Source organism: Botrytis deweyae (genome assembly GCF_014898535.1).
Source record: "Botrytis deweyae strain B1 chromosome Unknown BDEW_003, whole genome shotgun sequence".
Taxonomy (NCBI): Eukaryota; Fungi; Ascomycota; class Leotiomycetes; order Helotiales; family Sclerotiniaceae; genus Botrytis; species Botrytis deweyae.
Window position 1 is genome coordinate 567,389 of NW_024066210.1, and position 17,166 is coordinate 584,554.

The 17,166-nt window shown below is 41.6% G+C and overlaps 4 protein-coding genes across 4 annotated transcripts; all 4 read left to right on the forward strand.

The window, feature by feature from the left end:
* Nucleotides 1-391: 391 nt before the first annotated feature.
* EAE98_001564 (uncharacterized protein) lies at nucleotides 392-2,167 on the forward strand (the record flags this gene model as incomplete). Its single annotated transcript, XM_038949183.1, has 2 exons — nucleotides 392-848; nucleotides 897-2,167. The coding sequence occupies 2 exons, from the start codon at nucleotides 392-394 to the stop codon at nucleotides 2,165-2,167; spliced, it is 1,728 nt and encodes a 575-aa protein (XP_038814168.1).
* Nucleotides 2,168-3,583: 1,416 nt separating this feature from the next.
* On the forward strand, nucleotides 3,584-4,652 carry EAE98_001565 (uncharacterized protein; the record flags this gene model as incomplete). The annotated part of the gene is made up of 2 exons (XM_038949184.1): nucleotides 3,584-3,704; nucleotides 3,757-4,652. The coding sequence occupies 2 exons, from the start codon at nucleotides 3,584-3,586 to the stop codon at nucleotides 4,650-4,652; spliced, it is 1,017 nt and encodes a 338-aa protein (XP_038814169.1).
* A 4,593-nt stretch (nucleotides 4,653-9,245) lies between these two features.
* Nucleotides 9,246-11,103, forward strand: EAE98_001566 (uncharacterized protein; the record flags this gene model as incomplete). The annotated part of the gene is made up of 12 exons (XM_038949185.1): nucleotides 9,246-9,278; nucleotides 9,365-9,411; nucleotides 9,498-9,590; nucleotides 9,675-9,716; nucleotides 9,768-9,834; nucleotides 9,889-9,997; nucleotides 10,163-10,181; nucleotides 10,243-10,365; nucleotides 10,426-10,531; nucleotides 10,616-10,846; nucleotides 10,926-10,954; nucleotides 11,019-11,103. 12 exons carry the CDS (start codon nucleotides 9,246-9,248, stop codon nucleotides 11,101-11,103), a joined length of 984 nt encoding a protein of 327 aa, XP_038814170.1.
* Nucleotides 11,104-12,815: 1,712 nt separating this feature from the next.
* On the forward strand, nucleotides 12,816-14,977 carry EAE98_001567 (uncharacterized protein; the record flags this gene model as incomplete). Its single annotated transcript, XM_038949186.1, has 5 exons — nucleotides 12,816-12,909; nucleotides 12,963-13,059; nucleotides 13,113-13,175; nucleotides 13,231-13,611; nucleotides 13,672-14,977. 5 exons carry the CDS (start codon nucleotides 12,816-12,818, stop codon nucleotides 14,618-14,620), a joined length of 1,584 nt encoding a protein of 527 aa, XP_038814171.1. The 3' UTR covers nucleotides 14,621-14,977.
* Between the last annotated feature and the right edge of the window lie 2,189 nt (nucleotides 14,978-17,166).

Below are 17,166 nucleotides of genomic sequence, written 5' to 3' on the forward strand. Positions count from 1 at the left end.
GTTTCAAGATTCAAGTCCCAGATCTCCTATAGGTATAAACTATTGAACGTATATGGGTAGTACAATGTGCATACTATACGTTCATCACCGCCTTGGATCACCTGGGCAATGGAAGAGAGAACTCTTATTGGCGTTCTGGCTTACTAAGCTAACTAGTGAATTTTGAAATATATCAACGCAAGCTTTCCATCGTCTGATACAGTGACCGCCAGACTGTATACATACCGTAACAGGTGAAACCATGAGAGGAACGTGGGCCGTAATACTTAGTGAATTTTAAACTTCAAACCATGGACTGGATACTACTTTGCATTTGTACCGTTGGCTCTGGTCTACGTGGGGAGATATTCACCGTTCTTAATATCAACAAAATTCAGGAGACGTGCAGAAAATGCAACATTCACTTAACTATTTGGCACTGCTACAGCAAGGCTATTTGTGTCCTGAGGAATTGCTTTTTCATATTCTTCCTAATACATATTTAAAGATCAGCAACTACCCATCAACCAACAAATCCGAATCACCAGACACAATTAAAGATCTCGAAGCAGAGATTAGTACCGACCAAGCCATGAAACCAACTTCCGGTGATTGGTACGACTTGGGAAACCTATCAAACCACATGATTTTATCAACGGTGGAGGAATACGCTCAATATCCCACAGGAGGTATTTCCAGAGTTCCAGCTCGATCAAGATATGTTTTTGTAAAGCAGAAATATAAACCATTGAGAATAGGATGGCGGGACGAAGTGAAAAACGATCACTCTGATGTAAAGTTTAAGGCAAAGGACGACGGGGTGCAGGTGAACCAGGTTTTACTTAACACCCAACCTGTATATTGTCCAAGTAAGCTACACACAATGATAATCATCTTTTACCCACTGACAGTTTCAGAAACCTGGCAAATCTCCAAGATTAAGTTTTATCACGATCTTCCAACAAATGCTATCCAAATAGCCTGGCCCACGGATTATTGCGCTATCGTTCCAATCTTAGATTCGTTCGCCCTATTCCCCAAACTTCCAACTGAAATTCAACATATGATTTGGGACTTTGCTTTAAGCTGCAATCCTCGAAATGTCAAACTTAAAATCGATCGGAAATATCACAAGCCTAACAAAAGCGACGGTGAACATGGACTAGAATTATCATGCCATATACGACAACATGGCCCCATTGCTTCCAAGCTTCCGATCTCTTTACTTTACGTCTGCCAAGAATCACACTCGCTCTTTCTGAAAAAATATTCTAAAATGAACTTGAGCGTTCCAGTCCAGAGATGTGATCTCAACTTGGAATTTGTAAGATACCGCTTGGAATTCGAAGAGATACTTGATGACTATGTGGTGGATTGTAAAATTCAGATTGACCGCAAAGGATACATAGATTTCCACCAGGATACATTGATGATACCATATTTTCGCAAGATCACAGGTATACTTTGGGATTGGGATTTCATGACTTTGGATCTATCTTTGATTGAGAGCATCGCTATAAATACCGCACTCGGCTCGTCATATACAGGACGGTCAGGTCTACCATCATATTACGGGGGGAAAAAGAGTATATGGGAATTACTTGAAATTAGATGCCCGAATCTAAAGCGCCTTAGTCTTATCACCGGCTCAAGGACAATGGAAAAAAATGGTTGGGAGTCGGACGAACAACCGGTTGCACGTATTTTACCAATCAATGCGGCGTTTATTGATGGGATCACATATGGGTTTCAAGTTTCATGTCAAGACGAATGCAGCCGTATGGAAAGCCAACGTGGTCTTAAGAAAATGAAGCGTGAGCACCGAAGAATGATGAGAATTTTGACTCCGAGCCTTAAAGCGGATTTCCGTAGAGCTCAAGCAATAATTTCTTCTCACCATCAGCAAATTATACGCAATCGAAGCTATTGGGAAAAGGTCGACGTCAATCTGGCTTATATCGCTTGGGTTGTGAGCAGTTTCTATACTGGGGAGAAGATGGAAAAAGTCATAGTTACGCCTCCGAAAGATTTGCAACTCTCGATGCCCGACTCATATTTCTGGGCCCAGAGGCCAATAGAAATTGTTGATTATAAGCCAATTCTGAGATTCGGAGAGCATGGATTCCCTATAGCTTGTCGTCCTGACGGAAGCTTGCTAAACAGATACGAAGGAGCGAGGGAATCGTGAAGTGTGGAAGGATATCTTTGAACGACAAGAAGATTGATGTTATGAATCAGGTATAACAGATCTTTGTACATAATTTGCATTTTGTCACATTGTTTATTCTATGGATTCTTGATACTAGCCTAACGATTCGTATACGCACACCAAATTATTCATGAATCATTGCGTCTTTCATATTTGTGAGTGTTCAAAAGAAGTACAATTCTATACCAGTGTTCTATTGACTATGTCTAGAAGATTATAAGTATGTCATGCTAGAAGTTTTGGTGCTGTCAGCCATTCAGTCTGATTAGCCATTCAAATATATTCAGTTACTTGATGTATTCCAGCTTTCAATCTTAGACAACCTGGAATCTAGCCCCATCCCTCATTTGACAAAGTATTTAAGGGTTCCAGATGGATTAGATGTTAGCTTCGATAGGTAGTACCTACCCAATTCTACCTACCCAATTCTACCTACCCAATTCTACCTACCCAATTCTACCTACCCAATTCTACCTATCCAATTCTATCTCCACTGGACCGTATGTTGAGACTATCAAGAAGTCAAGAAGTTATCAGTATCTTGAAATTAGGCTTTCTGGTAAAAGTAGAGTTTTATGTTTAAATAACAGCTTTATATACGTCCAGTAAAGCACGAAAACAAAAGACCGAAGGAGTTACACAAGCAGGAGATAGGATATAGGACATAGAAGATGAGGTTGTGAGGCCCCACTTTCGCGTTTCCCCATCTTGGCGGGCTGTCAGCGGTCAAACCTATCCCCGCATTTGTCAGATTTGCTGATAAATCATCGTTTGTTAACAGATTCTGAGTTTCACGATTGTATGATAAATCGCTTTATAAGGATATCGTTTTTTGTAGTTGTTTTTAAGGGTGTAGAGAGGTATCCGACTAATCCTGACCTAATAGTAACATACTTTCAATTAGTTCCTATTAGATTATATTCTATGATAATTTTGTAACTTTTATTATTATTTATTGAAATAATGAAAGTCTATCGTATAGGTAGTATTAGATACTATTGATTTTATTAGTTTAATAAGAATAGATATAATTCTAGAATTCAAAGATGTAAGAATATTCTAATAAAAGGAATTTAAGAATATAGATCCTCTTTAGGCCTCAAAACTTCGAGGACTGAACAACGTATCCTTATAAAGAGATCTTATTATAAAAAATCTGTGAGTTTCCATGGTGCTGTCAACTTGATATCTCTTGGCTCATAGTTGCTGACAAAACATGTTCAATTTGCTGACGGACCCCAAGCGCCGAATGAATGATCACTAATCAATTGATCCTTCTTGATTTGTGATCAGAGAGCACGACATTCAGGCTTCGCATATATATATATATTCCTATAGTGAGCCCTCATGGAAGATACAGAATCAAAGAAGATAACAAGCATCTAAACCGAAACAATGGCATCAACACAACAATCAATCATCGTACAAGAGACTGGCAAGCCAGTGGTGAAAGTCACAAGACCTATTCCTACCCCCAAGGAAAACGAGGTTCTTATTAAGACGACATCTGCTGGAAGTAAGCTTTCCTCTGAGCCTAGACCCCAAGACTACGCTAACAAAAAACCTAGTAAATCCCCACGATTCAAAAGTTCAAGACAGAAATCTCTTCCAACTTCCCGTTCCTGCGACGTTGTGTAATGATGTTGCCGGTGTAATTACTGCCAAAGGCGACAACGTCTCTGGTTTCGAACTCGGCGATCATGTATTCGGATATCCTAGGTTCGCATTCGATTCCCAAGCATCCCAACAATATGCTCTTTTGGAAGTTGGATGTTTTGCCAAGGTACCATCGAATATCACCGATGATCAAGCAGCAACACTTCCAGTAAATCTATTTGCTTCTGCTGTATCATTCTGGTCGGATAAAGCCTTTGGGTTTCCAGCTCCGTGGGCAGAGAACAAGACCTTCGATGCTTCATCTCAAGCCGTTGTGATTCTTGGGGGAGGAACTAGCTGTGGAAAATTCGCCGTCCAACTCGCAAAAATCACTGGGTTTGGAAAGATCGTTGTGGTCGCGTCAAAATCAAACACCGATGAACTGAAATCCTATGGAGCAACCCATGTTATCGATCGTCATGGTACAGACTCAGAGGTCAAGTCACGTGTCCAAGAGGCTGTCGGTGATGAAATCGTTTACGTTTATGATCCCGTCAACCTTGAGCACTCATTTGCCATTTCTCTGCTATCTGAGAAGAAGAGAGGCAAGGTCATAACGTTGTTACGCGTGAAGCCTTCTTCCGGAAACTACGATATTGCTCAGACACTTGGGATACCTCATTTACATACAGAATTCTCCAAGGAATTCTTCAAGCTATTGCCAGGCTGGATAAATTCTGGAGAAATCAAGCCGCTTGGCTTCAAAGTTTTGGAAGGTGGTTTGGATGTAGATGCATTCAATAAGATATTGGATGATCATCGGGATGGTAGAAATCCTGGAAAGTGGCACTTCCATCCCAATGCTTGAGTTGTAGGTTGTTAGAGTAATGTATGAATAGAGAGACCTGGGATTATTCCTATTAAAGAGCCCGCAGATTTTGTTTGAATATAAGTAGAAATGTTATTTTTCCTGATACCACATCACCAAATGAAGAGATGAATAAGCTAATTGCCCATTGAGAGCCACTTAATATCTCATGACTTGTGTATACCAAATACTATCCTCACCCCAGTATCGAAATGTGCAATTGCTTCCAAACAGGATTACATGAGTCAGACCCCATACTTCTTCATTATGGTTTTGGTATGCCATTGTACATTGATCTTACCTTTGTGATCTAACTCTCATACTTTCAGAAGGTAGTTATGCTCGTGTTCTTGTAGCTGACGATGATGGCTTGGTCGGGGTATTACTTTTCTTGTCTATTCATGGACTACCACAGAATATATGACGTTAGCAGTGTTTCTTCCCCGCACGAGCTGAAGTTCAGACTACCAACTAATTCTCCATGGGAACTTCTGCAGATGCGAGAATCATGCGACCACGTCCACTAGCTGCAGCTCAACAAAGATCCATGTGATTGGTGCGAACGTATCCACCTCCCAAGATTGCAATGAAAAGGTACTCGGGTCTTCCGCTATCCGATTCTTTTTTCTAGTCAAGTATGGTAGACTGAAAAGCCAATGCCTTTATAAACTCTGTATCTGCCTTTGGTGTAGCATAAAATGTCAAAACAAGTTATGCTACTGAACCAAGCTAGGTCTTATTTCCTGGCATCAAATTTCTCAATGGTGACGACAGATGACTGCTTGATCCCTGAGAGTCTAGGGTCGCAAGTATCATAGATATATCGTTTATGGATATTCAAGATGAAATATGAGGCTGTCGCAGTATATGTTTAGATTCTCAATTGGAGAGAACGTTGGCGATCTTTCTTTCGCTTTTCCTGTCTAGCTCCGCCGCATATAGTGACTTAACACCTTTGAAAATCCTTTATTTCAAGTAAAGGGATATACCGAGATGATATTGTACTTCCTATATTTCCTATCTTTCCGCAGTTTCGCAAATCGAAGATGCCCTTCACTTGTAGTAAGAGTGTCCTGGTGTCAAAATCCATGTAATAAACAGAAACGTTGTGGGAATTTGTCGTATTCAATCTGTTCTTGTTATTTTAATTGACCATAATGAAGGAGTATTCTTCTTCTCCCTGCTTGGTCTAAGTGGGCTTCCAACTGATGGGTCTAATGCGTCATGACCATCACAAGCTCAGAGCTCTACTTTCAAGACCAAACACTCCTGACATTGCGTACCTAAGTAGTGAAGGGTTGCCATCCGAAAGCTAGTTTCCTCTGATAGAACGGGCGTATGAATCTCTCTGGTTTGTTTCATCCTTCATTCCTTTAATTGTTGAACTTCCTTTCGTCTGAGCTGAGTTCATGTCTCAGAATTTGTCACTCAAGAAGCTGCGGCGTTTTTCACGGCTCGCAGTCATAGGTACAAAACCTAAATGAATCTTTTTATATCCAGTCGACCAACCGTCCTGAGTTCGAATCGCCTTTTTTAGTTAGCTTGGTTCCTGCGCAGCAGTGGCTTCGGTTGTGTCAGAATAAAGAGGCTACTTGGCGTTCTTAGCTGCAGAAGGTGGCTCTGAAACAATGGAATCTTGGCAATACAAAGATAGAATGAACAAGGCGTATCTAGTAGTGGTATTCGGCGATTTGATTAGAAATATCTCCTAAGAGTGTTGCGCGAACTTGTGCGTAATCGTCCCATCCAGGCTGGAACTTCTAGAAATACTTATTTTACAAGACAATCCTTCGCCTTGTTATTAAGGATTGAGATTGCTTCCATATTATTCGATAGTATACGAGATTCTAAAGATCGTCTATCGTGAATTCCTAGTCGACTGTTTCGAAGAGGCAAGGCGGTTTGTTCGGTAAGGTCCATTCAGTCCATGTCGGAGGGAAGACATAGGTATCATGTCTCGAACATTGGATGAATTTCGGACCTCTGAATCTCTATGGCACTGAGTGCATGATAAGTGGAGTCACAATGTTGATTTGTGAATATAAGACAATTCACCATGATGACCCTTGTTCTTTGCCCACTTTCGGGGAGGATTCATGTTCCAGCGAGACTCACTGGCTGCTATGAATCCCGAGTATATTCAGTTTCGGAAGTATTTTTTCCGCTTGTTTTCTATTTCAACGATGTAGATTGGTTGGAGGCTTGAGAATGATATATTGGCAGAAAGTGTAGATGAGCATTGTACGCGTTTGTATGCGTAGTACGTAATGTCAGCAATAACTCAGGTTCTTTCACCAAGGGGTGGCCGATCTCGTTCTTGGGCACCAAATCGGTAGACATTAGAAATAGCGACTGCACTAATAGTGCAAACATGAAGACCCGGGTATTTGGAACGATCATACCGGGACGGGGCGCTCTTGAAAAGCTTGAAGATTGAGTATGGATACACTCCACATAAATATATGTGATATGACGGGGCTTCAACCAGACCCATGGCACCGTTGACCTATACAATTCTTAGCACAAACCCGACTCATTACAGTAGACAGCTGCAAATATCTAGTGTGAGATTATTTCACAAAGTTAGTAGCAACTGATGTGTAACGTTACTCTGTGGCTGTCTGACATATCCACTGACTCTCGAATATCATTGTTACTCATAATAACACGAAGATAATACAGATACCATTGATGAACTAGTCTTGGATATTTGAAATATCAGACCACTTCAAAATGAGAAGGGCCAGCCCTCGTCACCTTCTGCTTAGTATTTTGACTGCCGTAATGAATATTTTGAATGCAGAGGTAAGGTTGGTATGCAAGTTTGACCAATGGCCCCCACTCCTAATCAATATAGACCCCGCTACCTCGACTGGAATTCAAAGGCAAAGGTCTATGCTGGTCGTGTTTCCTAGATTAACGTGTATCATCGGCCATCGAAGATTCACAGTTTTCCGAATGCTATATCGGACCATTTGGAATGAGATCCCATTGGAGAGGTACATTGAAAGGCGAGCTTTAGAATGCTTCTGGAAGTGAAAGAATTTGGAAATTGTCAGCACTTGTCTGCATTTAGTACAAGTTTACCAAAGTTTGGTGCGGAGTATACCCTAAGTATCCGATGCATATAGTATACATGAATGGCTCGCGCGCGGCCGTAAAAATAAAGCAGGGGCGGAAGCGGGCATACATCCACCTAGTTGCCCGTCGACTTAACAGAATTTTCATTCGGAGCAGAGCCGAGACTAGAATTGAGGTTGTTCGTAGAAATTACCCACCTAGGTATACGTGGATGTCGATAATTTTCCTAACATTGAAGACTCGATGTCAAACTAAAGGGTTATCTCCAATAATGTCTCAGACGATGAAGAGTCCCGGCAAATCCGAGTCCCATCAATTTCCGACAATATGGTTAAAGTTTAGATTTCCCGTAGGTCGGTTGACGGGTACTTAAGGTTGTAGTCGAATTATATTGCATGCTTGGTAAAACATAATTTTGTTGGGGGGAAGGGGTTTTTCCAAAGAACAACTCTGGTGTTGCAAGAGATATGAATATCTCCCTATCTTACCCCTCTCTCGGGCTTGGTGCATGATTTACCAGCGGCAGATGCGCATTTGGAGCTATCAAATCATTTGGTTGAACGACTGCAAAGTGCGCAATCAAACAAATTAACTTATATTTCCCATCGGAAATCTTTACTTCTTCTGCCACTTTCAGTGGAGTCTTGCCCTTGAGAACCATGTATTATTCGCAAAAAAGATGCAGAATGTGTTAGAGTTTTTGATGTATGTACTGGGTAATGTGTACTTCTACTCCGGAGTCTGGACAGAGTAGTATCGTCTCCTATCGATGTGGGAGATCCATACCTAGGTAGGTATACTTCCGATCTTGGACAGCGAGGGAAGCAAGAGCATCTACACCCAAACCAAACACGATGCAGATACCTACCCTACCTAGGTATGTATACTTTCTTTATTATTAAGGATCATGAACCCAAGTCTTTGGAGACGGCTGACCCAGCAAACCGGGAAGGTCGGCTTGTTCTCTTTTAATGGGTCAATGCATGAAATGACTGGGATAAAACGGTGAACGACCCCAAACTTCAAAGTAAATTTTCCCCCTTCTGGTATCTACCGGTACCCCTTCATCCCGATTCCCAAAGAACTAATCCTCAATAACTTTATGTTGGCCGATCGATTAGCTTCTCCCCATTTTACCATGAGACCATCGAATGATACCTTGCAATTTCATATACATACTAGGAGGCTTGAACTATGCCAGCGCATCAATCGGAGTTCATTTTCAGGTTCGCTGCACCACTGCATACAATTTAGTCTTCCCACAGAAATTCCCTACCCGAGCCCAAATTAGCAATCCCCTGGTCAGTGAGATTTTAAGACATGACCCGGGAATTCGTCTCTTGGGATTTTGACGTTTTCCCCATTCTCGTCGAATTTGTCACTTTGTCTTATGTCAAAGATCTTCCTCAAATCTGTGTTGCAAATTTTTCATAGTACAGTACGACATATTCATTGTCAAAAACTATTATATCTACTTTTTATTTGCGAGCATTGTAGCCCTCAACGAGAACAATGGCATTAGAAAATTCGGAGACTCTAGAAGAGGTACGATCACTTCGGCACAAGTACCGTCCGGGATGTCGGTATTCACATATATGTATGACATACTAACAAACCGGATTCATTTTCAGGACGTCAGCCTTACCGCCCGTAGTTATTCTTCTTCCGAAGATGATTTGTAAGTTACAACGTTCCTGAGAACTTGTCAAAGTCAATACTACGAAGGATCACAAACGAATAGCAGTTAACGATGGTCGATGTCAGAGCAGGAGATACTTATTCGATAGATTCGAGTGCTATGGCCTTTAGAATGGAGAATGGTAGAAGATATCAGGCATATAGAGAAGGAGCTTATTGGTAAGTGTTCACTTGTTGATGCCTCCATCTGTTTGATTGTTTGATTCCAAATTTCAACAAACTTTGAGATCTAATACCAAATAGGCAACCAAATGATGAAGTACAAAGTGAGCAAATAGACATTAGGTAACTCGATATTTGCAGTCATACAGAGAAGTGTGTTAATCAAATTTCAAGCCATCGACGATATCTAACAATGTTGGATGGCGCGTTGTATATGGCACCAATACCGGACAGCGTCGAGGTAAATACAATTGACTTCAAGAAAAATTCACGAAAGAACTAATAGGGTGGACAGCGAGTTTTAGATCTCGGAACAGGGACAGGAATATGGGCAATTGACTTTGCTGACCTTTTTCCAAATGCGTCGGTTCTTGGGACAGACCTATCACCAATCCAGCCGGACAGTAAGTGGCTCTATCTTTTCATCTTTTCCCAATCAATTCGGCCAGTTTTTGGCTCATGAAGCATCTGCCCTTCAAAAATCATCATATTTCATGACTTCATGACTCTATACCTTTCAAGTTCCAAGTCCTCATTTGTTATACATGTGCTGACTTTAACACCCTCAGTGGTTCCTCCAAATTGCAGGTAAAGTATTTGACAATCGCAACGACCTATATTTTCACAGCGGCTAATCAAAGCTCCCCAGGTTCGAAATAGATGACTGCACAGAAGAATGGACTTATCCGCCCAATTACTTTGATTTTATACACATTCGTTCACTTTTGGGTAGTGTCGCTGATTGGGATAGACTATACGCACAAGCTTTCAAGTAAGGCCCCGTACACATACCAAAGGAATGTAAAGTTCCAATCGTTCTAATCAATATTAGACATTTGAAACCAGGAGGATATATTCAGCACCTAGAACCATCATTATATATACATAGCGACGACGACAGTTTACCACCAGATAGTCCATTGTATAAGTTCTCTGAGGTATGTAGGTATCAAGAAGTTTCATCCAAATTATTTCTTTCCCAAGTTAATGTACGACTACTAACTTCAGACGGTTTTGAACAGCTTTTCAATGAGGCTGGAGAACGTACCGGACAATCATTAGATCTGTGCCCGAAGATGAGCTCAAAAATAGCCCAAGCCGGGTTCGTTAACCTTCATGAAAAGACATATAAAACGCCATTAGGAGAATGGTCATCCGATCCGAAGTTACAAGAGCTAGGAAAGTGGAATTTGTTACAATTTGATGTTGGATTGGAAGGGTTTTCCATACAACTTCTCACAAATGTAATGGGGGTGAGTTCGGTCCTACTACATGAAACTTCACAAAGGGAAATGTTCGTCACTTGAAATATGAAACTGATGGACTGAATAGATGACTTTACCTGAGGTTCAATTATTCTGGTAGGTTGAATTACTTATACTCGACGAGGTCATTTGGAGTTCAAGAGAATTGACGTATGCATAGTGCCCAAGTTCGCGTTGCGGCTCGAGATCGAAGAATACACTCGTACTATCCACATAAACTGGTTTACGCTCAAAAACCTCTGTAACTTCTCGCAACAACAAGATCGGACGACATGTCACACTAGGTTACGATGTCGCCTTACGCAATCCAGTTTCCGGTCTGCGGCGCCAGTGACGAAGTGTAATAGGACATTTTACCCCTTCATCATTCTACGATAAGCGATCCTCTTAGTTGATGATGGCAGACAATAAAACAAAAGTATTCTGGGCGAATCGTCATAGGATCTGAGGCAATTCATTTTTGTATATCGAATGAATTATGTGGTCAAATTGTTAAGATCAAGATTCGATGGACAAAATGACAGAGTTGATGGGTTAAGTACAGCACCAAGTACGATTGAAGATTTAAGCTTGACTTTATCTCTTGTACTCCTTGCTGCTGAAATAGTTTAAATATGCCCTGTACATATTATTTCATTTATACTAATGGGTCTGCTGGGGTAGATTTGGATCCATTGGATGCTAGTTCTTCAATAAATTCGTTGAATAGATATCATTCATAAAATACCTTCACTTCTGATGTCTCTGGCTTCGAGTCCTTTTGCTGAGTTCTTGCTTTGAATTTTTTTGCTTTTATATCTTGCCTCGGGTTCTTGTTTTGTGATTTTTCACTAAGATTTTCTTTCGAACCTCCAATTTAACGTTGCCCAATCCTTTTTGACGATACCAATGAGTTCTCGAATGCTCATTTCTTATCTCTTTACCAAAGTCGGTGTGATGTCTGTGCATACCTTGAAAATAGATACCTACCGAGCAAGTACTCGAAAAAAATGCATTGACTTCTGAAACATGGGTCTCTTGTAGTACTAAATGGGGATATCCTTTCGTCTCTATTCCTTAATTACTCAAAGCCGATTGGCTCAATCTAATCTACAAGCCTAGGAAGCTTACAAGTACTTTGTTTTCAAATCACCGCCAAGCTGTCAACTTATCATTTCAAACACCATCGCCTCGTCAGCAATTGCACTTTCCATTACTTCAAACCTTGGATCCACGTCTCCCAAACAAAAATTGTCAAAAATATAGCATCTTTCTTCTTAACTTGTATTTTCTTATTCTGAAAATCTTTAAGCAGGTAATTCCTTGCGGATTTTCTTCACTTCAGACGACATGTGATGCTACAAGTGACGAGTATCATGCAATGACCCTAGTAGCTTCGACGTTTTTCTCATGATAACCGTTTCTTTTGACAACCACTAGGACTAACATTCTTCGATTACTATTCTGAGAACCCCCAATTGAATGGACGAGTCCACCAAATCCACATCCCGTACAAATGGGGACGCCGCGGCTCCGCTATCGTCGCTCTGGATGTAGCCCAGCTATCAATCTCAGCCTGAAACTTGTGGATCATTGCATCTATATGAATATTGATGTGAGAAGCTTGGAGCAAGGCACATGGTATACAGCAAAGGGTATTGATTTGGGGAGTTAATTCCACTTTTTCCCCTTCTGTTAAGTATTGATCGATTGTGCAGTGATGGAAACCTTTTTCTTCTCACCGTACATTCATCAATCTTCTTTCCTACCTACCTCCTTTTCTCTTCTCAATACATCTTCGGCACATCGCTGGCGAGTCCGTTAAGACTTTTCTTCGATTCCTTAGAATCACATTCTCTTTATTGTTTTTATTATTTGCTGTGTAAACTTGGAATCATTCGATTGATTCGATTGAAGTTTGATACTTTACTTCCGTTTATTTTATTTTTCAAGGAAATTTATCTGTTGTATATTCAAAATGGCTGGATGGGGCGTTCTTCAGGATCCAAGGTATCCAAATATTCCTGGAACCGTAAATCTTGGTGAAAATACTGCTGGAGCTGATGGTTCATGTGAGTGTATTCAATCTTTGTGGAACTAGCCGAACTTACTGACTTCATATTAGCAAAAGAAGCGAATTGGGATTACGTTGAGCCAAAGAAGAGGGGTGAGATTGTTCTCAACCCTCAACCTTCTGAAAGTCCTAATGATCCGCTCAATTGGTATGTTTGCATGTTACTATTACCAGAAAGTCTTTCCACTAACATGTTGTTAGGACTACTGCTACAAAAATGGCCATTCTTCTCATCTTAGCCTTGACTGCAGGTGTCACTGTCTCGTATGTACTATCTACCCCCGTTAGATATATAGTCCAATCTAATACCAATTTGTAGTCTCGGTCCAATGATTACTACCGGTTCCGAAGATATAGCAACAGCTTTCAATGTCACCACAGATCAGGTCTCTTTCAACATTGTCGGAATCATGCAACTTACAACTGGTTCCGGTACATTCTTCACTGCCGCAGCAGCAGCCGTATGGGGAAAACGTCCAGTTTTCATTGTGTCTACTATTGGATTGTTGGCCACCAATATCTGGGGTTTCTTTTCCAACAGTTTCATGTCGCTTTCCATAATGCGAGCAGTTCAAGGTTTCTGTGCTTCTCCCTTAGAGACACTCGTCAGCGCAACGGTTTCAGAGATCTTCTTTGTCCATGAGAAGGGTAAGATGTTGAGTGTGTGGAATTTGTTCGTTATGGGTGGTGTTAAGCTTGGGTATGTTTAGTCCGCAATGTTAACATAAACATTCCGCTTCCAAATACTAATTACCTGCAGCCAACTCATCGCAAGTTTCATCATCCAATCCTTAGGATTCAAATTCACCTTTGGAATCTGCGCTTGCATCTACGCCATGATTATCCCCGCCATGTATTTCTTCGTCCCCGAAACCCTCTACATTCCCCAAACCGATCCTCCTACCCAACTCATCGTCGACAAAACCGAAGGCCGAGTCTACGAAATCGTCCTACCAGACGTGAAGAAATCCTTCGGAGAACGTCTCTCCATCTTCAACGGTCGCATCTCGCAAGCTAGTTTCTGGGCACTCGCCGCCAAACCCATCCCGCTCGTTACTTTCCCCGCCGTCATATTCAGCGCCTTTACCTATTCATTCTACGCCGCCGGTCTAACCCTCATTGCCTTACTCCAAGACACCATCTTCAGCGCACCTCCATACAACCTCTCCACTTCCGCCATCGGCCTTACCAACCTCCCTCTCTTCGGCGTCGGACTCGTCGGCACCCTAGTATCCGGATACTGCGCCGATTTCGTCGTCCAATGGATGACCCGCCACAACAACGGTATCTACGAACCCGAATTCCGTCTCGTGCTCATGTTCGTCGCGGCTTCGCTTTCCACCGTCGCATATATCGGCTTTGGATATTCCGTCGCAGCAGGCGCATCCATCTACATCCCCATTGCCTTTCTGGGCGTCCAGACCTTCGCAGTTCCGTTTGCGACGAGTAGTATGTTTACATACGTTATGGATTGTCACAATCGCTTGGCACCACAAGCGTTCGTTACGATGAATTTCATCAAGGCGGTTTTGTCGCTGGTTATGAGCGATTTTGTGAACGGATGGTTTGAAGCAAGTGGTGCGAAGAGTGTTTTTACCACTGTGGCGATTGCCAATCTTGCCGTGTCGGCATTTGCGATTCCCATGTATATTTTTGGAAAGAGATTGAGGAGTAAAGTTGCTAGAAGCGCTTTTCATCAAAAATTCTAGATTTTTTTTTTCTCTCGACTTTTCCTCTCACGATACAGCGCAAAGAATATCTCTCATTTGTTTCTTCAACATCACTTTAGCAAGCGGGAATTGACGATACGGCGCATGGGATTTTATATGGAAGAATGCATTTCACACGGATAGGAAGGTAACGCCGGACGTTGAATGATGAATATATGTACATCAGGGGATGGAGTTTAAAAGGTTATTGATACCACTACCTATCCTCAATCATTCTTTTTAGAAATGTACATTACACTACAAACAGCGAAATAGATCGTCATTTTGATGATCAGAAAATAGAACAACCCAGAACAATCAATTAAATGAATTGGAATGTCACTGAGCATTGAAGGAAGTGGTAGATGCATCCGATATATTAAAGTTTATGCCTTCATAAATGTATAGCCCCTCAGTGATGTTTGACCCTCTCTCGCTAATCTAAACGTCCGACCCTGATTTATGATTCCCATCTACGAACTAGATGTGGAGTTTGAAACTATTTATAGAAGTATGAATTCTTGTATAAAATATGAGATGTTCGATACCTAACGATTATGATTGATTCTGCTTGCTCATTACTTGTATAAATGCAGAGGCTGTAAGTTACATAGAAAAGAGGAAAATTGATGACTTCAAATGAATGTAGAAAATACCAGGTTATCGGAAGATTCAAGATTCAAGATGAAACGAATAACCGGTTTTCATCTGCGAAACAGAATCGCAAACTTATATGTTGAGGCAGGCTTGAGATGAATTGGAGGTCTAGATCAGACGATAGTAGGTGACATGAGCATAAACGTTTCAGCAAATTATGACAGCATATCGAAAGACTCCACAAATTTCGTGAAATTCCGTGCGCTCAAACCTGAGAGACTGCGGAGAATTGTTGTTTGAAAAGTCGAGATTAATCGAAATTTCGCTGCTCTAGAAGGTATTTTATGATCTCAACAAAACGGACTCATCACTTGCGAGCACGCACAAAATGTTTGAAAATGAAGACAAGTTATCGAGTGAATTTCATATTTGAGATGGAGGTATCCACTTTAATAATTGAATGCGGGCAGCGAATCTTACTCTCAGATATAGAGCGGGATATCGAGAAATATATCCTGCGATACTTCGAGCAGAGGCTGGGATGATGTGTATGTATGTATATGTATGTATGCATATATGCGCCTGGAAGCAAGAAAAAAAAGGAGAAAAAAAGGCAAAAAAAAGATGTCAAGTTCAGGTCCATGGTCAGTGTCAAGGACTAGGGGCGGATATACTCACTTTTCCACCACATATCCCAAATTGACCACCATTCACGAGGATCAACCCGTAGCAGGCCTGCGCCAGCTTACTGCACCACAGTGGGGATCGCCGCTACACAAGTCGCCCTACCTATAGCTTTTAAAGGGTTAGTAATTGGGGGAAGGTTTACGGTCTACAAGTATACCTATCCTTTTTCTCCCCTAATGACCCATGGTTCTTGAGAGCATTGTACGCGTCTTAGTGGTCGACCTCCAGGGATTGAACTAGAGAATTTGTTAACGAAATCATTCTCATGAATTTCGCGAAGCGCGTATTTGACCACTAGACCATGAACTTGAACTTGGTAGTGTTTTCAAGGAGCGGTTGTATCAGAAACTATATTGTATTCTTTTTTGTTTGATGAGGAGGAAGTGAATATTTGTGGCTGTGCCGAATCGAATATGGCGGCGATGGATGTCATGAGAAACGAAACGCGAAGCGGAGCGGCTAACGGCGGGTAAAATCGATGTTTTCTCAGCTTTCATTTTGATCATCCGGGGAAACGTGAGAAGTTGAAAATTGCATAGGTCGCTTGTGTGGTTCCAGACTGCCCAGAATCAACATTCTCAACTTCGATGATGAAGGTACAGCAATCATATATTGGATCCCCAACCCAATCACTCAAATCACATTTTGCGAATCGTATCCTATAGGTGCGATTCATTCAAAGGTTTGGCGGAGTGCCGGAATTGGAGGACGCTTTGGGGCTTGATGAAATAAGGACGCAAATGGCGTGAACCCAAGAATAGCGCATTCTTTGAGGACTTCATGGTCCACCTCGCTACCTCACAGGTTGTTTCTCTCTTCTGCATTGTGCATTCGTTCGTGCTGCTTCTTGAGGCTCGAAACCTTTCGGGATTCTGACTTTGATTAATCCGACTTGATTCGTTGTCAGCCCGCAGTGGAATATGCATCGCCTGCAGAAACTCCACAATACCCATCGCGGCCCCAGATTCCGCTTCGAATTAGACAGGAGGAATTTGAGCGCCGTGATAAACCAATGGTCAAGACCAAGTCTTACGCCAAGCAATACGAAAGTGGTCGAGAAGTGATTCTCGACGTTGAAAACTTTCATGAACTAAAGGAAATCCGTGCAATAAAACGAATGATGGGAGGTTTGACATACCCTCTCTGCATTTAAACGTCAAACTCACATTTCCGGGTGCGCAAAAGTTTGTGCTTACTTGATCGAGTCTTTGGAGATCCAGTCTCTCCTGTCAGCGCCACAACCACACTTCAATTCTTCGAGA